This window comes from Maniola jurtina, chromosome 16 (assembly GCF_905333055.1).
Source record: "Maniola jurtina chromosome 16, ilManJurt1.1, whole genome shotgun sequence".
NCBI classification, from domain to species: domain Eukaryota; kingdom Metazoa; phylum Arthropoda; class Insecta; order Lepidoptera; family Nymphalidae; genus Maniola; species Maniola jurtina.
In genome coordinates, this window is record NC_060044.1 from 6,050,652 (window position 1) to 6,076,114 (window position 25,463).

The 25,463-nt window shown below is 35.4% G+C and overlaps 1 protein-coding gene across 2 annotated transcripts in view; it reads left to right on the forward strand.

Annotated features, from left to right (window-relative positions):
* Positions 1–13,023: 13,023 nt before the first annotated feature.
* LOC123873006 overlaps positions 13,024–25,463 on the forward strand; it is a 75,390-nt gene continuing 62,950 nt past the window's right edge. The window contains exons 1-2 of one of the 2 annotated variants that reach the window (XM_045917651.1): positions 13,024–13,484; positions 13,686–13,742. In XM_045917651.1, coding sequence (XP_045773607.1) covers positions 13,410–13,484; positions 13,686–13,742 — 132 coding nt within the window. In that variant the 5' untranslated portion in view covers positions 13,024–13,409. Of the gene's footprint in view, positions 13,542–13,685; positions 13,743–25,463 lie in introns of both variants that reach the window. The other variant, XM_045917652.1, reaches the window with a different exon arrangement.

Genomic DNA, 25,463 nt, shown 5'->3' on the forward strand with positions numbered 1-25,463 from the left:
GATTACGGTTCATGAGATACACTGAAGGACAGACGGACGGACGGACGGACAGCGGAGGCAGTGATATAGGGTCCCGTTGGTAACCTTCGGGTACAAATCTCGAGTCACGGTAATATTATTATTCATAATATTACCGTGCCCGAGTGGAGTAGGATAGAAGAAACAAAGAAGGTAATTAGTAGAACAAAGGGTCGATGCACGTTGTAGGCCTCCCTGGCGCAGCGTTAAGCGCTGTGCTATTATTAGTGTGAGGTCCCGGGTTCGATTCCCGACAGGGGTTAGGAATTTCATAATTTCTAAATCTCTGGTCTGGTCTAGTGGGAGGCTTCGGCCGTGGCTAGTTACCACCCTACCGGTAAAGCCGTGTGGAAAGCGATTAAGCGTTCCGGTACGATGCCGTGTAGAAACCATAGGGGTGAGGGTTTTATAAAAACTGCCATATCACTTCCAGGTTAGCCCGCTTCCATCTTCAACTGCGTAATCACTTAACACCAGGTGGAATTGCAGACAAGGGCTAAAATGTATTTGAATATTTTTAAGGATTTATCGCTTTACCATACGTCAGTCTACGATAAAACGTAAAGCGTAAAGTAAGTATAATATTCAAATGAGCGTATACAACTATGTAAGTATAAATTATTAATATACGACATATAAAAGTACTTATTCTTGAATAATTTTCTCTTTGTTTCTTTGAAGAGAATTCTTAACATCTCCAACATAATAACAGGCTAATTATCTCTCAAACAAGCCGTAATAAAAAATGTAAAACAATCGGATTTGAGAAAGGCAATTTGTTCCAAAGGACAAGCTAATTAGCAGTAAGAGAGCGAACTAACGTTAACAGGGCTCTCTCCGTCACTCGTTTCATACAATCGTAGTTCCAATTTCATTTGAATATTAAACAACCAAAGTCCATGAAATTTTGCAGACATATTCTAGAAACTAATATCTGTGTCTGTGGTTTTCCAGATTTCTGTTAAAATATTCGGTTTCAAAGTTACGCGGTCTTAAAAATTTTCATACAAATCTTTAAGCCTCTGTAATTTTAAAACTACATATTTTTAGAAAAATCTAAAACACCACAGACACAGATATTAGAGTCTAGAATATGTCTGCAAAATTTCAGGGACTTTGGTTGCTTAATATTCAAATGAAATTGGAACTACGATTGTATGAAACGAGTGACGGAGAGAGCCCTCTTAAGAGATTAAAATACTTAATCCTACAGGGTTACTAGAAAATTGTATTGTAGTTTAAGTGGACTGCTAACTATGTTTTGTTGAAGATTTTTTTATTCAGATAAAAGTAAGCCTTTGACTGCAATCTCACGTGGTGGTTAGTGATGTAAGTATGGTTAACCTGGAAGGGATATGGCAGTTTTCTTTAAACCCAAACTCGTTTGGTATTTACACGTTACGTAGACCTAGGTTGAAAAAAATGATATTTTTAGTAAAAATCGAATAATATCACCAACATTAGCATCATCATCAACCCAGCGACAGCTCACTACTGAGCACAGATCTCATCGCATCACCGACGGAATGGGAAGGCTGGGTTTGGCCATAGTCTACCACGCTGGTCTTAAGTGCGTATTGGCAGACTTAACACTCCTTTCTGAGGCATACAGGTTTCCTCACCATGATCACCGTTATAGCAAGTGAAAGCCACTAGGTATATTTATATCTTACCAAAATTTATCAAAATCATTACTTATGAAAATTTACAAGTTCTATTTATTTTATTTTAGCTGTTCGTTTTTTGCAATTGGAAGTTCGAAAGCATAATAATAATAATTAATAATAAAAAAAAATATAATAATAAGTTTTGGTAATTTAACATTATTAGGTAAGTTCATTAAATTTCAATTCCTAACAAACATTTAATTCATTTTCGTTTCTAATTTTATTATTATTATTTTTAGTTTTAACTTAGTAGGTGTAAGTAAATAAAAATGTTTGTAAATATTGAGTTATTTATAGAATTCAATAAAAATATATTTTATATAAAGTCTAATTAAGTTTTTATTTAGATTTAAGTATATTTTATAGAATTTATTAGTAATTGTTTAATAATAAATATTGTTAATATTGTTTTACTTTTTTATATTAAGAAATACCATAAACTTTAACTGACCAACTTTATTTAAAAGCAAGCGAATTCGAGGGCAAAAACAAGTTTAAACAATAGATATAATCTGAAAAACAGGAAACAAGGAGATGCTCTATTAAAAATATCTGTATCTGAGCTACACTTTAACTAAAGTGTCCGAGTGGAGTACGATAGAAGAAACAAGGAAGTTAATTAGTAGTTGGAGGGTTCGTTCGCAACATGTAGCTGAAGAACTGGTGGCAATTTCAGCATCACACTTCACACTAATATTATAAGGGCGAAAGTTTGTGTGTATGTGTGTGTATGTTTGTTACTCTTTCACGCAAAAACCACTAGACGGATTTGGCTGAAATTTGGAATGGAGATAGATTATACGCTGGATACTTTTACATAGGCTACTTTTTATTCTGGAAATCAAAGAGTTCCCGCGGGATTTTGAAAAACGTAAATCCACACGGACAAAGTCGCGGGCATCAGGTAGTAATAATTTAAATTTATTTTATTTTATTCCATTACATAGCCCTTGATTGCAATATCACCTGATGGTAAATGATGATAAACGGACTAACTTGGAAGGGGCTTGGCAGTTTTTATTAAACCCGGTATGGGTTCCTACTAAGTATACGGTTAGTGGTACTGGCCATTGCCAAGTTTTCTTGCAGAAGTGAACTCTGGTAAGTTACACTCACGCAAGAAATTACGGGAGATGCATTTAATGGAAAAACTTGCAGAAACTGACAGTAACAGTTTAGCTAGCTAAAAAAACTTGCCAGTGGATACTTGACCTTAATATAACAAGTTCATCATTGTAACAGCTTTGAGCGAGTTTTGAACCTGGAGTCCAAAGGCTGGAGGCTGGAGCATGGTCAAATCGAATGTCTTCGAGTCGAGTCTTCTCAATTCCGTGGTTATATTTTTCGAGAAGTTCTTGAACGCAGTACTAAAACAGAGGAGATTTTGTAAGTCATGTCTACACTAGTCGTGAAAGAAGTCCCAGGTTCGGGTAAATATTTAATAAATAACACAGTGGTCCTTTTCGGTAGAAAGATCATTTCGAATCCAGTGGTAGGTAGTTGATTCGTTTGACGATTCAAAAGTATTTTGTGTAAAAAATCCTTCTTTATTTTCTATATCTAAGAATAGAAGTTGATCTAATTCGTTTTTGAATTCAAAACTTCACTATCATCAACTTCTGCCACAGAAACTAATCATTTACAAAAATCTACCACCAGCTCCTTCACTATAGCAGAAACTTTAAAGACTACTTACTAGCTGCGTTAGCATCGAGTAAAAGCAACGACGAAAAAATTACGACCATGAGTGTAGTTAGCTGGTTTAATATATTTTTCTTTGTATGCAGCGAAGTGAATAGACAGAACCATTGTTTGGGGAAGAACATGGCAGTTAATAAGAAGGTTTTTAAGTAGTCTTGAAAAATTTTAAGATTATGATGATACTAATTTGGTTGTACACAATCTTTAACAGAGCTCTCTCCGTCACTTACTCCATACAATCGTAGTTCCCATTTCATTTGAATATTAAGCAACCAAAGTCCATGAAATTTTGCAGACATAGTCTAGAAACTAATATCTGTGTCTGTGGTGTTTTAGATTTTTCTAAAAATATGTAGTTTTAAAATTACAGGGGTTCAAAGATTTGTATTTTTCTTTAAAAAAAGGCCCAACTTTGTGCTCGTTTTTCTAGACAACGAAGCAATTTAATGAAATTTGGAAAAACCACAGACCTAGAAAATTTAATGAATATCATGCAGTAAAAAAATTATCGTTATATATTTTATATTGTTATAATTATGTTGGAACTACGAAAACCAGAAATTACACCCAGAAATCTTGAAAATTTCGTGCTGTCTCGATTTCTGCAAGAGGGGTGGTGAGGTGCGGGGGACGACCAACCCCCGACGGTGACGGGGGGCGGAACTGACAGTCTAAACTGGTCGAAACACACGGGCCACATTTAAACTACACCCGACTCTAAACTTGTCGATAGGTCTAACTAAATACACTGGTACATTTCAACTTGCGTTAGACGTATGCGTTACCTACTCAGACGTTGCCTGTAGATAAAAATATGTCTCATGTTTGCTGGCAATAGCGCATGCATCAAACCCTGCAAGTTGCACCTATTCCTCACGCAATACGCACAGCTTTAATATTATAATTTTTGACAATGTATACTATATGTAATGCCATATCACAGGTCACTCTCTGATTTATTGCTAACAATTTACTTCCAAATCAATTCCAAATGCAAAGAAATCTAAGTGTGTTCAATTCACACTGCCCAATACCAGGACCTTAAATGACATAAATTCATTGATTAATAATCATATGTTGAAAATAAAGGAGAACCCCGTGTTTCTCGGTATAACGTTAGATGCAAAGCTTCTATGGAACACCCACATATCAACACTTGATGGTAAACTCAACTCTGCTGCTTACACTGTTAGAAAAATTCGACAGGTACTGACGTGGAAACTGCAAAAATTGTATATTTTGCCTATATTCACTGTATTATGTCTTACGGACTCTTGCTATGAGATAAAGCGATAGATATTGAGAAAAAAATGTATTACAGAACAGGACGTGCAATTTATAATTTAAAACCGCGCGCTGCCATACAATAAAAAGATAAGGAAATAAGTACCTTATTTATTATCTTATAGTAGCTTTTAAATATATTTACAACTAGCTAATGCCCACAGCTTTGGTCGCGTGGATTTAGGTTTTGAAAATCCCGATCCTTTCATTTCCCAGAACAAAAGTTGCCTCTCCGTAATAGCCCGTCCCCGGGATGCAACTTGTTTTTGTATCACGTAAGAACATTTAAACGGATGATCCTTTTCAAATCCCGAGGGATCACCAGGATTTAGGAATGCAATTTCTTACAGCATCAGGGTTGAGGTCAACGACAAAGTATTTACTTGGTATAGATACCTTCAATATCAATTAATAATCAACACTTTTTAAATCCCATTAGCTTTAGTAGTCAGGTCCCCTGCAACATCAGGATTGAAGAGTTGGAATCCAAATTTTTTATTGAACAATGTCGCAAACTTTCTTTATCGATTAAAAAAACTAGCCAAAATTACGCAGTTAGGTTACCTGCCAAATTTCATGGTTTTGAGTCAACGGGAAGTACCCTAGAGGTTTTCTTGACACACTCGACAGACAGAGAGATAGACAACAAAGTGATCCTATAAGAGTTCTGTTTTTCGTTTTGAGGTACGAAACCCTAGAAACGTAGGAACGGCATTCCGAACCAGTGGTAAATTTTTCTGACCATTCAAAAACACTTTGAAGTTTACCTAAAAGTTTACAGGAATAAAAATTAATCATTGTATTCCATTCCATTTCATTCTATTCCATTCTGTTCAAAGATAAATAGATTATAAAAATATTTGTCACCGAAACAATACCTAATTTACGATACATCAACCAATATCAATTTTACTGATGACAATTTGACTATTACCAAAGTGAACGACTACTATAATATCTATTATATACGACTAACATAATATGTATTATAAATTGTGTGCCGTTTGCATTCTCACTAAGTTCTCATTAAGTTTGTTTTATTTGGTTAAACTTTCTGGCATTTATATTGTTATGACGTTTAATTGGCAAACAGTCTGTTTATTGGCTGAAACTCAAAAATTCAGCCAATCACAACAAATAAAATATTTTAATAATGATTGATGCAGCTTTCTGTAATCGAAAACAAAATATTTGACATTAACTTGAATGTGACAGTGATTTCCGAGTAGGGTTGCCAGAGGCCCCGTATTTTACTGGTTACTGGTTGGTATTTCAGGATACAGAAACCCGTAATTATGAAAATAAAATATGAGGCAAATAAAACTAAATATTTTTAGGGTTCCGTACCTCAAAAGCAAAAAGGAAATAGGATCAATTCGCTGTCTGTCTGTCTGTCCGTCTGTCTGTCTTTCCGTCTGTCCGTCTGTCTGTCTGTCCATCTGTCCGTCTGTCCGTCTCTTCGTCTGTCATGTGTTCATGAACAAATATTAGTATTTTCAATTTTCAAAGTAACTAAATATTAAATCAAGTGGGTCAATTAAGTATGAAATTAAATATGAAAGGACTTTACCAGTACATGCTAAGACAGATTTTTATTTATTTTTATGCATATTTTTTTTAATGCATAACAGTTTTGATTTCTTGTGTAAAATGTCGAAAAAAAATACCCGAATACGGAACCCTCGGTGCGTGAGTCTGACTCGCACTTGGCCGGTTTTTTACAAATTCAGCCGGGCTGGCTTGCGAAACCAAACGCTGACGTTATGTCCAGTAGAAAGAATACATATTTTCCTTGTGCGACAATGCGTAGAATAATACCTGCGTAGCCGAAACCCACTCGATTTTGATCATGGCCGTAGCCAAAGAGGCGGAGGTTGGTTTTAGGATCTAAGCCTTTTTTTATACAAGTTAGCCCTTGACTTTAATCTCTCCTAGTGGTAATAGTGCAGTCTCATTTCTTGGCCGGTAGGGCCATACTAACCATATAACTAGCCATGACCCAAGCCTCCCACCAGACTAGAAATTTAGAAATGGCTACTGCGTCTGGGAGACCGTCAAAAACCTAAACCTAAAATAATACTTACACTATTTCTTGCATTTGCTTACCAATTTTTTTTTGGAAATATATCAAACATTTCGCGCTCGCTTCACTCGCGTTTTGAATTTGTATTACTTGGTGTATGCCCCGCAATTTCGTCTGCATGAATTTAGGTTTTTAAAAATTCCGTGGGGGATTTTCCGGGATAAAAAGCTTATGTTCGTTTCTGGGGTGCAAGTTACCTCTGAATAGTAAGTATCAAAATTTTGGTAAAGAAGTATCTTGCTATGGCTAAACTCGTTTCCCTTTCACTTATTTTTTTCTGTATTGAACCAAAAACACTTACGCTCACTGCGCTGCGCTTTTTCATTGTTGTATTTTATTCCACTATCCAATTGAAAGGCGAAATTCAACTAACCAGGTAATTAGCCCATAAAGTTGAGCGAACGTATTTTTCCTCATGACAGGATTCAGTTCCGGCCCTGATAAAACCTCTCCCGAAATCAATTCCTGGCTACGGCCATGGTATTGATACTTTGAAGGTGGAATTACAAGTTAAATGTAATTTTAAGTTAACATGCATTTTGTTTTACAAAATGAAGAGTTTTTAAAAGCTATTGAAATAAATAAATAATCTTTTATTTAAAACCACATTGCAAACACAGTTCACCGATCAAGACCCGGCAACATACAGAGAAAAAATACAAAACATACAAATAAACTGAAATATCTAAATAAGCTTTCAGAGAGAACCACCGCCTATTTCTTCAAATACAATAATAAACAATACAATAATACAACAATATATAAGAAACAATGTCTCCCGTAAACAAATCTAAACCCCGTATTTTTGATGGTGGTAGCCTGTAAATCTAAAAGAGGCAGGTGGCAACCCTACACCTACCCTACACCTAGACAGAATGAAAAATTTGTTTTCATTACTCGGCAGGCCTACTGCCAAAGTTTGACAGAAAGTGTGGCGGTAGTTGTGACCTCTGATTGGCCGACTCTCTTTCACTATTTGCTAAAATTGATGATTGCAACAACAATTTTTGCTTTTTTGTAATCGAAAACAGAACACGGACGTCAAACAGGTTGACTAATTGCAATCATTTCTGACCGGCTAACATTGTTCCGCTAGTGGCTCAAACTCACTGTCGCAGCAAGAACATGGTAAATTCAGCCAATCACAGCAATTTGAATTGGATATCACAAATGTACCGATCTAGGAACCGAGAATGCACGAACCAGGGCAGATAGAGATAAGAACAATAATATCATACGTAGGAAATCGACGGGGGCTTGTTGACAAGTATCCTCTTAACTAAGTAAACTTTAGACAGGCGTAAATGTAATGCTAGATTCCCGGAGCGCTAACCCGCACCTGTTAGCGCGGTGGCTGTGCGGGTGTGCGAAGCGTTCCCAGCCCGATTGCCATCTCGACCTGTCGCGTACTCGTTACTATAGTTAAAATTGATTTAGTAACTTCACACTATATCACACTAATATTGTAAAGTAGAAAGTTTGTATGTGTGTGTGTGTGTGTGTATGTTTGTTACTCCTTCACGCAAAAACTACTGGACGGATTGGGCTGAAATTTAGAATGGAGATAGATTATATCCTGGATTAGCACATAGGCTACTTTTTATCCAGGAAAATCAAAGAGTTCCCACGGGAATTACAAAAAACCTACATCCACGCGAACGAAGTCTCGGGCATCAGCTAGTCAAGTATAACAATGACTATGATACCTAGGTTGGTTTAGTCAGATTTAGTTGTAGTAATTTACTAGTTTGTAATTATGCTTTAGAAATACATGGAGTTAATTTGTTGTTCGGCTAAGTAGTTCGCAACTAACGGGTAACTGGTAAGTAACTACGGTAGTGTACTATTACAAGTACGCTACCGGCTACTAACTAATTGTAGCCACGAGTGTAGTTAGGTTCTTTAATGTATTTTCCCGGCTCGTAGCTAAACTTTAGAGGAAGTGAATAGAACAATCGCTAAGAAAAACAAGCAACTTGATTACTTGTTGTAAGAACCGACCTGTAACTAACAGGAAGTAGTTAAGAGAGTTTTTAACCCCCGACCCAAATAGAGGGGTGTTATAAGTTTGACGTGTGTATCTGTGTAGCTGTCTGTGGCATCTTAGCTCCTAAAGTAATGAACCGATTTTAATTTAGTTTTTTTTTCCTTCACTTGTCGGGGGTGTTATAAATTTTTAATTTACACTTGTAGCATTGTAAATGTTACATAAAGGTGCGTCCGGAGTAAAATATAACATAGGTACCTAATAAGTACGTTACAGAGCATGATTGTATGAATGACTTCATGAAGTGTGGATAAATAACAATGTTAAAAAAAAATGGACGTGATATTAAGGAACGAAAGTGATTCCCGCGACTTCGTCCGCGTGGATTTAAATTTTGTAAAGATCGCGCGGATTGGATTTTTTCAAAATCTTTTTTTGTCTACGCTATAGAGAGAAGCTACCTGCAAAACATGTTTTTAGAAATCAACCGGTTGTGCGTAATTGTCGTCAAGGTATAATTTTATTCAATCAATCATTCGATCAGCCTGTTTGCGTCCACTGCTGTACGTAGGCCTTTCCAAGAGCGCGCCACCACACAATATGATCCTCCGCTTAGTTTTTATTGTAATACATATTTTGAGTGCAATTTCATAAATTATTTACTTACAAATAATCAATTTAATTTTAAATTAAGTTAAACGCACCAAACTTTAAGGAAAATTTAAAACAGAAAAAAAAAGGTTATAAACGGTTCGGATCGCAACAGCACTTTGTAGGGAAAATTCAAGTGCAATTATTTAGAAAGAAAAGAAGTTAATTAGTCTAGGAACAGCCAACTAACAGTCGAAAGCAGGTCCGCATACCTGCTTTTTTAATTTTATGTATTTAACTACATTTTAAATCTATTTTTAAACCATCCATTGAACTTAGTAATTTAACAAGAAGCGTTTTTTGAAAAGAACACTGTTCGATCTGGATCTGAACAGATTTAAAAGCGGTGTGTGTGTAGAAAAATCTCGAAATGCAACTAACAAGGAAGTTAATTAGTAGTTGTAAGAACCGGGTAACAACTGGAGAATGTATTGGCAACTAACGCTAACAACATGTAGAAGTAAATATGAGGTAATTTCGGCAATCGAACGAACTGTCATGTTGCTTTCTTTTGAAATGTTGGTAAAACCATTTTTATCCCAAACTTTTATCGACTATAAAAATAGAGTCACTTTTTTATATCCTTACTTATTATTACTTATACTTTAGTTTCTACACGGCATTGTACCGAAACGCTAAACCACTTGGCGGCACGGCTTTGCCAGTAGGGTGGTAACCAGCCACAGCCGAAGCCTCCCACCAGAAGGCAGAGGACGTCTATCGCTTGATATTGATGATGATGATGATTAAAATAATGTACTTATCTAATAATAATCCGTCTATAGTATATTCTAAGTTATGCTCTGTTCATAGGACGGTAAAAATATTGTATACCTACCCAGTAGCAACTGTGCGAATCGCCCGATAACTTAGATTAAGCAAGATTAAACTCCGTTGACTCAGGTGTACCAACGTTTAAGACTGTTTGCATTATTACTCATGATTAGTCAGTTGCAAGCCTTATCTATACAGATTAAGTAAAATATGGGGTATGATTCTAGATTGTTGTCAGATTACAACATGGAAACATTCTTACTTGCTGGTATTAAGTATTTAAAGCAATTCATAATAATAACTGTTCCTACTAGCTACCTACATAAGTTACTTCATCGTTTTCGATATAGGTACAAGGGATTCTTATAGTTTCATCTGTCTGTCTGTCTGTCAGCAATTACAGCTACTTCAAAAATAAACTGTAAAAGCTGTACCTAAAGTTAAATGCAGCTACAGAGGTAGGTAGGTATCATCTCGATGTTTTTCTTCACCATTAAACTAAGTGATATTTAGTTTAGGTTAGGTATGATAGTTAGGCTGCATACAACATACATACTACATACATACAAAAGTTAGAGGTGCGTACCCAGGCTCGAACCTGACCCCCCAATAGAAATCAGACGTCTTAAAACCATTGTTCTATCATCGCTTTTTGCGTGCGAATGAGTACCTACTCAAACGTACCAAGCTTTTTTTTAAAAATCTTTATTTATTTCTAAGAACTTGTAAACAATGTGTAGGTATATATGTCAGTCCTATCGTACTTAAACCTAGATTAACATAATTAACAATTGACTTAATAAAATTTTATATTACCTACTACTAATCTATATTCTAGCTCTAACTTAAATATTTTATATAATACCTAATCTATTTTTCGTGCTTGTTATATTAAGGTTAAATAGAATTTTAGCCGAAACGGAATCCGATCGAAATACTATTTTTGAATCCAACTTCATAGCTTTTAATATTTATTTGTGATAATAGCACAAACACAGTAGGTACACCGTACTTAAAACTGTTCTAAAAATTATGAGATATGACTTATAATACTCGACATAGGTAGATACATACACCGACATGAACATAAAAGTTTCCACTGCGCGTTATTCGCGACGATCTCCCAAAGCCTTGACCCTAAAATGCTGTCGTCTTTACGAGGCCGTAAACCTTTCATCGTTGTCTACAATTGAGAATGCTTGTCTATAAACTACCGACACAACCAAATATTAACCTGGAACGGTTTATGAACAATTACGCGAAGAAAAAGTTCTATGAAAAGTTATATTTTAACCTTAAAAAAAGAGGAGACCTTTGTTTGACCCCTATGCCTGTCTGTAGGTCTATAAAATTAGGTAAGTATATGCTTGGTGTGACATCGTAACCCTCAATTGGATGGACTGATTTAAAATTTAAATACGTTAATAAAAGGTAGGTTTCGTATGAAAAAGTTTAAGAGTGTCTGGCTGAGGGTTGCCACGATACAAAGTATCTGGGAATGCATTACGTGATTTCTCATACTATACCGAAGAAAACATAAAATAAATAAGACTTTATTACTTTGGTGTAAGATTTTTTACATCTTTATCACCTGTTATCTCCCAAAGCACCATGAACCAAACTTCATAGTCGCCAATCATTCCTCCCTGTGTTAGGAACTTCACGCAGAGAAATTTTCAGCTTCTATAAAATAACGGAGGTCTGGTACACGCGCAATAATATGTTATAGCCCTCTACTAAATAACTACCTATCTAAAGTGCCCCTAAAATACAGATTTTATAACGCAGATTACAATTAAATGATTAGTATACTTACCTATTATCTAACCCATAGTCAATGAGTGAGAAAATCTTGACCCAAAAACATAAAACGCGCATCAAACAAAATTGATTCTACGAATCTGGCTGACCTATTATTAAAACATTAACAAGTTTTTGGCCAGTCTTCAAGAGGACAAAGGCGGTATTTCCGCAGGCCAAGCAAAAAATGTTCAAAGTATCAATTTTCGATCGACGACGTAGGTCCGATAGAGCATCCTTTCCGTAAAATTGTGTGCAGCCGTCCAGGCTTGTCTAGACAAAGTCTGCGAGATTAAAGATGAGATGAATACAAGCTGGGACGAGGAAAGAAAACGAAAAATGCCTTTTCGTAGAGAGGCTTGTTCTGTCACGTACACTGAAGTCTTATTTAATCCTTTTGCGCAAGGTTTTATAAAAGCTTTTCCTCTTGCAAATATATTATTATCCCTTGTATTAAGTATAACAAAGACTACACAGTTTTATCTCAAAAAGTGTTAAAAATGAATCCCCTAAAACTTTGTTATTTTATTATAAATGGAATTCTGTTGTCGATGTACCTAAATCTTTTTGATAATATTAATCAAGACATAAAAATTCATAAAGCTCCTCATAACAAAATGGCATTATTGTTGATACGACAACCATTAATATTATTAATATGGCTTCACGACGTGAGAACCATAAACTTGAACAAACGAGAGAGGCGGGATACTTTTTACCGCCCGAACTCCCATAAAAACGTGAGCCCTGAATTAGCTCGATTCTTTGTCACCCCTTTTGAACAACCCTAAAATTTCTACTACCACCGTCTTTGTCTAACAATAACCACCACATTCCCATCCGTTAAACTGCATCAAGGAAAAACAACGTAAAACCACCCGAGATGAAACGAGATAGAATAAAATATATGCACTAGTAGAGAGGACAGAGAGAGCCGCATACGTAGTAGTATGGACGCACACTTTGTAGTGAGAGTGAAGGAGAGGAGGGGAACCCTCGTGCCAGAGCGAGAAAGACATAAAAATTAACTATCAGAGGGGAGAGGAACAGAGCTTCTTCAGGCGGGGTGGTTAGTCCGCTTTCGACCGCGCTCGCGGTAGCGTCGGCTCTCGTGAAATGTTCCAAGGCGAACGATTCAACTTGTGAAAATAAATTTTCTTGTGCATTTACGTTATTGATATCGTAATTTTGTTCCGTTTGAGTTTTGATCATTGCATCGCTGCGATCTAAGAAGAAAGGATTGTATTTTAGAGAAGAAAATACGAAAAACTTTGTCATACAAATTATCATGTTCAACGTGCTACCAAACTTACGCATTGAATAAAGTTTGGTATTATCGGCTGAAAACTTTATTATGTCGATATCGCTTGGATTTATGTGCCGGTTATGATAACAGAGGAACTTTACTAGGACGTTGTTATAAAACATAGAGATACCAAAGAAGATGTGTGCCAAAATGTTATTATATAATTTTTCCTTGTTTTCCGCGATCGTTACCTGGATTGGAGTGCTTGCTGAGGAGGAAGTGTCATCTCCTTTGAGAGTTGCCCAATGTAGAGCAACATGTTTACAAAAGGTAAGTTCTATTCTATATCCTATCCTATCTAAGCATGTAGCTTACATTAAAACAATCATTTTGCATTTTAATTTTAATCAAACCAAAGATGTCATCAGTCAGTACTTCATCACCGACAATATTGATATTATTATTAATGCTGAGGAGGAAGTGTCATCTCCTTTGAGAGTTGCCCAATGTAGAGCAACATGTTTACAAAAGGTAAGTTTTTTTCTATATCCTATCCTATGTAAGCATGTGGCCTACATTAAAACAATCATTTTGCATTTTAATTCGAATCAAACCAAAGATGTCATCAGTCAGTACTTCATCACCGACAATATTGATATTATTATTAATAATAGAGCCTCTCTATTAGACCATAATCAACACTAATTTGTAAACTTAATTTTATAATTTCTTTGGTCTTCAATAAATACGAATCCCACTTCTGAAATTAGATAGGTAAGTTTAAGTAGGTATAGCTACATAAGTAGTATCAGAAGTGGGATTCATACCCATCCTCAAACAGGACCTACCTACTGTATGTGGACACTTTTGTAAAATTTTCATATTGTAGATCAGCATTTTTCAGTTTTTATTTGTACTGAAAAATATTTTTCGCCTATTGCTTTCTGAGTTTCATTATTCTTATAACATCAGGGGGCACGGCAGTGCCCCCGCCAAGACGAGCCAAACGGCGGCCGGGGCGCTACGTAGTACCTTTTTCTCGAAGTGTTTCGCCGTATTTTCGACCCGTCATAACTTCGGTCTGGATGACGCTAGAAAGCTGAAATTTTCAGTATAAGGTGTCCTCAGCAAATTTACCAAATATACTAAGTATCAAATATCTAGCTTTTATGGTTACAGATTTATTGATACCTAAAATACGCCGTTTTCGTCCCTCACTGATGATCATCACAATTCATAGTCTGTAATTCTAGGGTACTTCCAGAAGTCCTAGAAGGCTGAAATTTGGTATGTAGACTAGAAATTGCATACAAACTACAGGAAAATTAAGAAATTGGCAATGCCCCCCCTCTACGCCTCTTATGAGTAAAGCAAATCTGTAAATTCTGTCGCTAGAATTCTGATATTTTCAGGATAAGATGTCCTTGGCAAATTGATTAAACTCATTGAGTATCAATTGTCTAGCTTTTATAGTTTCAGATTTATTGACAGTCAAAACTTCTAGTCTGTAATTCTAGGGTACTTCCCGAAGTCCTAGAAGGCTGAAATTTGGTATGTAGACTAGAAATTGCATACAAACTACAGGAAAATTAAGAAATTGGCAATGCCCTCCCTCTACGCCTCTTATGAGTAAAGCAAATCTGTAAATTCTGTCGCTAGAATTCTGATATTTTCAGGATAAGATGTCCTTGGCAAATTAATTAAACTTATTGAGTATCAATTGTCTAGCTTTTACAGTTTCAGATTTATTGACAGTCAAAACTTCTAGTCTGTAATTCTAGGGTACTTCCCGAAGTCCTAGAAGGCTGAAATTTGGTGTGTAGACTAGAAATTGCATACAAACTACAGGAAAATTAAGAAATTGGCAATGCCCCCCCTCTACGCCTCTTATGAGTAAAATAAATCTGTAAATTCTGTCGCTAGAATGCTGATATTTTCAGGAGAAGATGTCTTTGGCAGATTGATTAAACGCATTGAGTATCAATTGTCTAGCTTTTATAGTTTCAGATTTATTGACAGTCAAAACTTCTAGTCTGTAATTCTAGGGTAATTCCCGAAGTCCTAGAAGGCTGAAATTTGGTGTGTAGACTAGAAATTGCATACAAACTACAGAAAAATTGAGAAATTGGAATTTTCCCCACTCTACGCCTCTTATGAGAAAAGCAAATCTGTAAATTCTGTCGCTAGAATGCTGATATTTTCAGGATAAGATGTCCTTGGCAAATTGATTAAACGCATTGAGTATCAATTGTCTAGCTTTTATAGTTTCAGATTTATTGACAGTCAAAACTTCTAGTCTGTTATTCTAGGGTACTTCCCGAAGTCCTAGAAGACTGAAATTTGGCATTAAGTACAAATTTCAAGAATAATGAACAACAGATAAATTAAGAAATCGGGTCCCTCTTCATCCCCTCGTATATGAGATGCATATCTGTAAAATTTGTTGCTCGAATACTAAAGTTTACATGATAAGATGTCCGTGGCAGATTTATCAAACGTACCAAGTATCTGTGTTTCCTGAAGTCCTAAAAGACTGAAATTTGGTATATCTGCTTCAAAATTGAGTTGCAAGATTCCACCCGAACAAATATACTTACATACGAGTACATTGCAAATTGAATAAAAGCTTTTAAAAAAAGAGGTAACGATAGAGAGTGGGCCATGAAAATGATGTACCTACAAGAAATAGATCCAAAAAAAATTTAGGGCACCTGCCAAAAAGAAATGAAATCCCACCAAAAACATTTCATGTAAAAAGTTAGCCAAGACTCACAAGTTCATAATGCTTTCACTGTTAAAAAGTTATGAGATCTCTAGTAGAGCCAAGCCCCTAGCTGATCTTAGATTTGTGCTGGCCATGGGACCTATCCCAAGTCCAAAGTAATATAGCTCTTAAATGTTCTTGACTATATCACATTTATAACAATAAATAACAAATCACTCTACTTACAAGCTCTGATTCTACAAACCCTATATCTTGGTAAAAAAAGTACGGCTTGGCCGTTTAATGTTCGTAAAACTATTACATGACATAACATATTAAACGTTAAAAGTTATTAAACGGCCAAACCGTACTTTTTTTACCAAGATATAGGGTTTGTAGAATCAGAGCTTGTAAGTAGAGTGATTTGTTATTTATTGTTATAAATGTGATATAGTCAAGAACATTTAAGAGCTATATTACTTTGGACTTGGGATAGGTCCCATGGCCAGCACAAATCTAAGATCAGCTAGGGGCTTGGCTCTACTAGAGATCTCATAACTTTTTAACAGTGAAAGCATTATGAACTTGTGAGTCTTGGCTAACTTTTTACATGAAATGTTTTTGGTGGGATTAGTGTTTTCTATTTCGTCTTTTAGTTTAGTACCTACCTATTGAATGTATAAATAACCTTTCTAGTTTCTTGCTTCTTTTATGTACCTAGATCTATTTACCGCTAAGCCATACTTTTCATATGTGTTGACAGAATACCTACCTAATCTATTTTTGGTACTATCTATCTAATCTATGGTCTTATTTCATTATATTCACTGTTTTATTTTACCTTACCAACAATTTGCGATCTACTTTATTACGTCTGAGTAGATACATCTCGGATAAAAAAAATCATATCTATAAGTATCTACCTGACTTTTTTAAATAAAAAGAGTAGGCACCTATCTACAAGCAAAATCTCTAGATTTTAGCGCCAGATTTGAACTGTAATGTAACAGTCAATCTGTTAGTCTCCTTTTATAGATACGAATTACGTATAAACCGTTACATTCTGGGGTTCCGTACGAAAATAATATAGGATGCATTTTGCACGTTGCATGCAACTCTGCACGATGCACCCCTGTACCGCAGATAGGTAGATTGTTCATTTGTCCCTCAATCAATCACCGTATGCGCCTACCTACCAACTCGAAACCTCCGACGGCTCGCAAATAAATTTAACCGAACACGAGCTTCGTAAGTGCAATATAAATGGCAAAGTATTTTTATAGCAGTGAAGCTTTTATGAATACAGAATTATTATATTGGTGATTTGGCGTATCTTTATAACTTATTTGTCAGAACGTAAAATTTAAATTAGGCAGGTAGGTAGGTTGGTTGGTAAAAATATTCGAGAACTCTTGAAAATTGAAACTCTCCAGATCAGGGCATTATCAACTTAAACAGGACTAAGATCATCTCATGATAATAGGTTTAAATAACTATATTATGTTTGTGTAGGTAGATATGTATGTACATAAGTATTTGTCCTAATAGAAGATTAGGACTATGGAATAAGGCGACTTGAAAAACCTATGGTGACCCTATAGTAACTGTTAGTATAGTAATAGTAACTGACCCTATAGTACAGTTCCTGTGGTAACCATTTTCAAATGTCTAATTTGCCATACTCAGAAGAACTGCTATATCAATCTCCTTCACCTTCCGCTAGTATCTACCTTCCTGGTTATGGTGGAGGAGGTCTTTGATAATGAGCTGTTAGCTCATCAAAAACCGGCCAAGTGCGAGTCAGACTCGCGCACCGAGGGTTCCATACTTGGGTATTTTCCCGACATTTTACACGATAAATCAAAAACTACTAAGCATAAAATTAAATAAAAATCTGTTTTTAAATGTACATGTAAAGCCCTTACATACAACACCTCACTTGGTATAGTTATCTTACTTTGAAAATTGAAAATACCTACCTACTATTTATTTGTTAATTAAACACGTTTTAATTTTTTCGGTGATGCAACTCAAATTCACGGTTTTCGGATTTTTTCCTTTACTTTTGCTATAAGACCTACCTTCCTGCCAAATTTCATGATTCTAGGTCAGCGGGAAGTACCTACCTAGGTAGGTGGCCTATAGGTTTTTGACAGACGGACAGACAATGAAGAGATCCTATGAGGTTTTCTTTTTCCTTTTGAGGTACAGAACCCTAAAAACTACCATAACTACTTATCAACTTTCAGCTTGTTATCGAAAATCTTCTCAAAAATTTCAGCCTGGGAACTTAAAATTCATACATTGTTAATCACCATCTGAACTGTGGGTAGTCTACAGTTCACCATAATAATATGCAAGACAGAAGAATCACCATTCAAACTGTACCTTCTACCAACTTTCAGCTTATCATCAAAAAACTTCTCTTTCTGCAGACCTTGGGCCATCGCCAAAAATTTGTGTTCTAAAATGTAAGTGTAATTTTGACATCACCAACCACTACAATGGATAATATTATTTTTGACTATTATAGTTGTAAGTTGAATAAATGAATTTTGGCATTGTCTCACAGTTTGCAAATATAGTTGGTATGTCTATTAGACCTTGTATCCCAAATCTCAGACCCCTTGAAATATGGCAATTTTTGTTAGTTTTGTCAAGTGAAATCATTATAATATCTTCAGTGTAAATTGTCCTCATAATATCTACTTCTTAATATATAATGAATATATCACTAGGAGCCGGAGATAATTCACATCAGCAAACGGATAACACATCAGCATATGGACTTCCATTAGGTACTGGATAAAGACTTTGCTAATAAGCGCCTTTCTTGTCTTCGCTTTATCCGTCAAACAACCAACAATACTGATATAATTGTACTTAATGTAGTAAAAAAATATGAGATATTTCACCCCGGTAAATACCTTTATCTGGTGACAGAAGAGCTGGTTCATTGCGCAAAGGATCAGCCTGGTTGTCCAGTGCAAAAATGCAGCCAGTATTTTTGGCATACTCTTGTACACCACGCAGGTATGATTTGTACAGTAATTAGAAAAGACTAGTTTTAAGTTTTACTGTAACATTTTCAATTAAAAAAGTAACAGAGTTAAACTGTATGGTATAGCAACAATAATAGCTGCACTATGTGTGACTAAGAAGGCAAGGCGATGAAGTCTTAGTAATTATAATAAAACCACTGTCACGTTCTTGCTCTTTCCTTTTGAATAACCAGCGAAAACCTTTGCGACCGTCCATGAATAAATTTGTAGCTCCCTTGTATCACATTGTATTTTATCAGGTGGCAGTAAATAGAGAGATACTATAGAAGTCCTTTTAAAGGTTTGCGTGGGCGAGGTCGCGGGCGGCTGCTAGTCATATAAAAGGGATAGTCAGTAACTACAAATTACATTTATGGAGGCACAGTTCCAATACAGATAACCGGGCAACCTGTTCGGAACGATTCAAATAAATAGCATAACCCGTTTAGATAAATCGTATCTGTAAATATTGGTAGATATAAATTGTGCTCGGTTATCGCTTACAGGAACACCGATACACATTTCTAAGTTACGTAATTGCGTTTCCTTCTCGAGATAGTTTCATGGTAAGTTTTCGGTATGAGTTTGGCAGGTTTGATAATACAATTCAAGAACTGAATTCCCTAAGTGGATTTTAAAACTATTAAATTCACTTCTAACTTGACATAGATTAGTTTTCAGCTGAAGTTAAGGCGTACCGGAGACGAGATTTTTTTACTTTGATTTAGAAAATATATGGTATGTATTATAATTATATTTTCTATTACCTCCTTACCCTCCTTATTCCTCCTCCTCCTCTATTCTCCTTATTTCTATTACCCTCTTACATCAATGGTCCTTACCGTATACGCCGCAGGGCGCTTGTATGACATGGTTTGCTAGCCCTGGACTTATAGCCCCCGGCTGGGCATCTATGTGTTTAAGTTCTTAAGGTGGATGCGACGGGTCTGCCTGCGAAATTCAAATTTAATTTGGTTTTTCGCAATTTGTAAACTAATACGACAAAGTAGGTTTATATAAAAATCTTTACTTGAAAGGGTCCAGTTTAAGAAATTAGCTCTAGTATTTACTATATCTCACAAATTAGTACCACCTCATTGGTTTATATACAAGATTTTTATATAAATCTGTGAGGATGACACTGCCATTGGCGCAATTAAAATGACATAAGTCTACGTTGTCGTATTAGTTTACAAATTGCGAAAAACCAAATTAAATTTGAATTTCGTTGGCAGACCCGTCTCATGCCCCTTAATCTCTCCCAGTCCTTGTAGAGTCAAGCCAAGATATATACATACGTATCACTTTTTTCACTTCACTTTATCAATATCACTTCAGTGACAAAGCCATTTTTACATTTTTCTAATTATTTCTATGTTGAGTTGCAAATTGCAATAAAGCTTTATACTATTACTAGTCTACTACTACTTACGTGTTCTAGTGACTACCATTACTCAAAAATTTGTACCCTGAGAATAGTTATTTATTTTATTGTTGTACTTATTAGGTACATTTTGTAAACAGTGTAAATTAAAAATTTACAACACCCCCGACAAGTGAAGGTTACACTAACTAGAAAAGAGCTAATAACTTTCAAACGGCTGAACTGATTTTCTTGGATTATAGCTAAGAACACTCTCGATCAAGCCACCTTTCAAACAAAAAAAACTAAATTAACATCGGATCATTAGTTTAGGAGCTATGATGTCACAGACAGATACACACGTCAAACTTATAACACCCCTCTTTTTGGGTCGGGGGTTAAAAAGTATCGTACTGTACTGTCAGTATCAATATGATAGACAACAAGGTTTTGACAAGGGGCTGTTTGTTTAGTACGTAATGCCTTACCCGCCCTTCCCTTATTAGTAAATTACTCTCTATTTCTTAGAGTACGATGCTATCATTGGCTTCCCCTAATATAAAACGCCTTAAATTATTATCTAATTAATTAAGCAAATGAATAATTACTTAATTGATACGTATTTTCAATACAAAATGGAGTTAATTTTATTAAATAAATTACTTGAGTAGGTAGTTTAATACTTTTGAAAAATTATATTTATTTTAAGTTGTATTGCATCTATTTTATCTTAGACGCCAGTGTATAAGTAGCTTAAAATGTATAGAAATCTTGATTTTTTTTAGTACAAATGATTACAAAATGTCAAGCGTGCCTGAAAGCTATTCTCATTTTCCTTGTCATAGCAGAAACCAAATAATAAAAAAACACCCCTATTATTTTATTTTATACTCTACTAAATTTATATCTTTCAGCTTCCAACATAGAGATTAATGTTTTATTCTATCGGCTTAGTAAGAATCTTGATTGAGTTTTAATTAACTTTTAAAATTTTACGATGGGTCTTACCCAACAGAGTTTTTATGTCCTTGTTCAGTCGTAACTTAAATTTTTATATTTTTTTCTTTAAACCGTAGCAAGTATACCTACACGAAATTATTTATTTAAATATATTGATAAGATTTGTGATAGAAGAAATAAGTATGTAAAATCTAGATAGGCTATATCATATTGATCAATGATTTTATTGTCATAATAATTTGTTTAGGTACTTATTGAATGAATAATAATAATCATTGACCATTTTTTACTTACCTAGCAAATTTTATTTAAGTAGTTTTATGTTGTAAGAATAATTTGTAGATTTTTAATATTAAACCGCATTGTTCACAATCGCTTAGTTATGTTATAATACTGAGTAGGTAGGAACTTAACTAAGAACGACACGCTAACTCTGAAAAGTTAGAGGTGCGTGCCCGGGATTGAACTCCCAACCTCCCGAATTGGAGGCAGACGTTTTAACCACTAGCCTATCACGGCTCTTATTATCACTCACCGAAAGAAAATTTAACAGGACCTGAACCCGTACGTTTATAAAATCAAACACAAAATGGGCTCCATTCGAATAAGGCTTTTGAATCGTCACATGTCAGTCAGTTTATATCAATCTACCACCGGCACCGGTTCAAATGGTTATTCCTGTTGACAAGAACTTGATAGAAGCTTTGTAACGGTTCCTTTATAATGTAAATGACTTTTATTTAAAGATTTTTTATTGTAACATTCGTTATGAAATGCTTGATGACAACCAGGTTTGATTTGCTTATATTAAGTGTCCTTTATTGAGCTGTTTATACAAGACTAGCTGACGCCCGCGACTTCGTCCGCGTGGATTTAGGTTTTTCGAAATCCCGTGGGAACTCTTTGGTTTTCCGGGATAAAAAGTAGCCTATGTGCTAATCCAGGATATTATCTATCTCCATTCCGAATTTCAGCCAAATCCGTCCAGTAGTTTTTGCGTGAAGGAGTAACAAACACACACACACACACACACACACACACACACACACACACACACACACACACACACACACACACACACACACATACAAACTTTCGCCTTTATAATATTAGTGTGATATTATTTTGGACATAATTATGAATATTATTGAAATAATCCATTTATAACTTGGTTATGAGAAGCACGTCTTTGAATAACTTAAAGGAGTTTTCAAAAGCTGATCTGCTACCGTTTTGAACTGCTAATTTCGCAAAGTAAAAAGCTATAACAAAGTTATAAAAATTGGTGAAAATTCTAGAAAAATATAGAATAAGTATTTTATATTTACTCACAAAAATAATACACCATCCAAATGATCTTTCATGGACATGTTTCCCATGACACTATTGCTGATACCGCTCTGAATTGCTAGTCAGTCGTTGAGCGAAAAAAGCTCTACTTTTGGGTCTTTTGAAGAAAGGTTTTATATCTGAAGACTATGGAACTAGAGTATCAAATTTAGGTGCCGCAATAATGTAGTCCTCACTAATGACAGAGCAAAACTGCACTCAAGCAAATAATTTCTTGAGTTTGTAACTGTTCTTTACTTAACCTAACATAGCCCCTATAATTTAAAATCTGATTCAGTACTTTAACCTTTCCTACGCGAGATATACCTTATAGTTTTTAGGCTTCCGTACCACAAAAGGAAAAACTGAACCCTTATAGGATCACTTTGTTGTCTGTTTGTCCGTCCGTCTGTCCGTCGCGTCGTGTTGGTCAAGAAAACCTATAGGGCACTTCCTGCGTGTTTATTCTAAAAAGATCTTTATTTATTTTTTAGCATAGTAATTTTTCATTTCTCGTGCAAAATGTCGGGAAAAAACTCGAGTACGGAACCCTCAGTGCGCGAGTCTGACTCGCACTTGGCCGGTTTTTATGGTGTAAAAGTCGACGCAGTTGTATCTACGCGAAGCCAAATAGCGGGTCTGTTCGGGTCGCTGTCTTAAAATTGCAAAGCAGAATCCTGATGGTATCTCTTGAGTGACTGCAGAAGCCTCTCTCGATTCCGCATGGCGGGCTACCATTCTCTTGTCGGAATTACTTTGATGCATTCTAGATACGCGCTTGAGAGAAAGTTTTTCTACGAATGGTTGTATTGACAATGACCAATGACCGTGGCAATATGGCATACATAGTCGGACAAGTAGCATTGATACTTGATATTTCGTATCATAAATATTAAATTTTAACTATCCATAATCTTATCCATACCTTTATACGGATCATATCATATCGCATGTGTAAGAGTGTACATTCTTTTAGCACTGCTCTTCTACTAATAAGTACTAATAAGCACTAGTTAGTAATTAGTAAGGATTCTTACTAGTACTTATTAATATTATTGTAGACTAGCTGATGCCCGCAGCTTCGCCCGCGTGGATTGGTCAGATCCCCTGCAGCATCAGGATTGAGGAGTTGGACTCCAAATTTTTTATGAAACAATTTCGCAAAGTTCCTCTATCGATTAAAAAAGAAATGACGCAAATCGGTTCAGAAATCTCGGAGATTTCGGTGTACATAGGTAGAAAAACACAACTCCCTTTTTAAAAGTCGGTTAAAAAAGTAGCCTATTTTACGCCCTGGTCAATCCTCTACTTGCCTGTGAAAGTCCCGTCAAAATCGGTTCAGCCGTTCCAAAGATTAGCCTTTTCAAACAGACAGACAGACAGACAGACAGACAGACAGACAGACAGACAGACAGACAGACAAAAATTTTAAAAACGTGTGATTCAGTTATGGTATCGTTCAAATAACCATATGAGCTTAATATGAGGTAGTTATTTCGAAATTACAAACAGACACTCCAATTTTATTTATTAGTATAGATGCGAAAAAAATGTTTGTTTGTCCTTCGCATTCGGTCCTTATCATGTCGGAACTCGGAATAGAGCAACGGATCAACGTGTTTTTTTACTCTGGTATTTTCCCGTCATTTTGCAAGATAAATCAAAAACTATTATGCTTAAAAATACATAAAAATCTGTTTTAGAATGAACAAGTAAAGCCCTTTCATATGATACCCCACTTGGTATAGTTATCTTACTTTACATAATAGTTATTAGTATACATAATAGTTTTTGATTTATCTTGTACCCGAAAAAAATACCCGAATTGTTAAAAATACCCGAGTACGGAACCCTCGGTGCACGAGTCTGACTCGCACCTGGCCGGTTTTTTTAAAGGTTATCTATTGAAACAAGATAACGTGTTTCTTTTTGACTCTGTAACATTGTTATCAAACAACGCTCCATCCAGCTAGCCTATCCTAGAAAATGAGAGCTTAAAATTTTGAGTTGCAATGCAAATTCAAAGCATAATATTGTATCAAGTGCGTAGGTGCAGGTCAGATACGTGAGGTCATCAAGCACAAAGCTATAAACGATAAAAATCCAAATAGCTAAATTAACTTAAATTACGCACTAAAGAGGTACAATAGGTTAATTTAGATGGCATTTTCTAAGAGCCCTTTGATAAGAATCTACATTCAATGGTGCGTTAAAATGTATTAAAGGGTAAAGACGTAAACATTTTTATGTAGCAAATAAAAAGACTTTTCACAATCGAAATAGCTTTCGTGCATTGTTTTGTTTAAAAGCTCTTGGGGACACGCATATTTTAACCCTATTAAAATTTTACTATTAGGTACTTTTAGTGTAGGAGGTATTGCTGGGTTTCAACTACCAAACCTCTTACCATAATATACTTATACCCATACTATTAATATAACATAATATATCCGTTATATATCCGGCCTGTAATATATCCATTTAACTGATTTCGACGAAATTTGGTACACCGATAGTTTGCATCGCGGAGGTGAACATAGGTTACTTTTTATCCCCAAATATCTAAGATTTCTCTCGAATAAAAAACCCAATTCCACGAGGACAAAGTCGCGGCCATAATCTTGTATAATACACACATAGAAACCTTATACTTACGCTTCAACCAAAACTCTACAAGAGCGACAGAGTAAGCAGTCTCACTTAGATACGTGTCTGAACTAACGTTGATTGAAACTTAACAATACAATTTAGTCCGTTTTTTTCTGGGGTTTTCTTACATGCTATCGATACAGCCGATCTATTAAACATCGTATTTGGTAAATCACAAACAATAGCGCCCATATCATGCACATCAT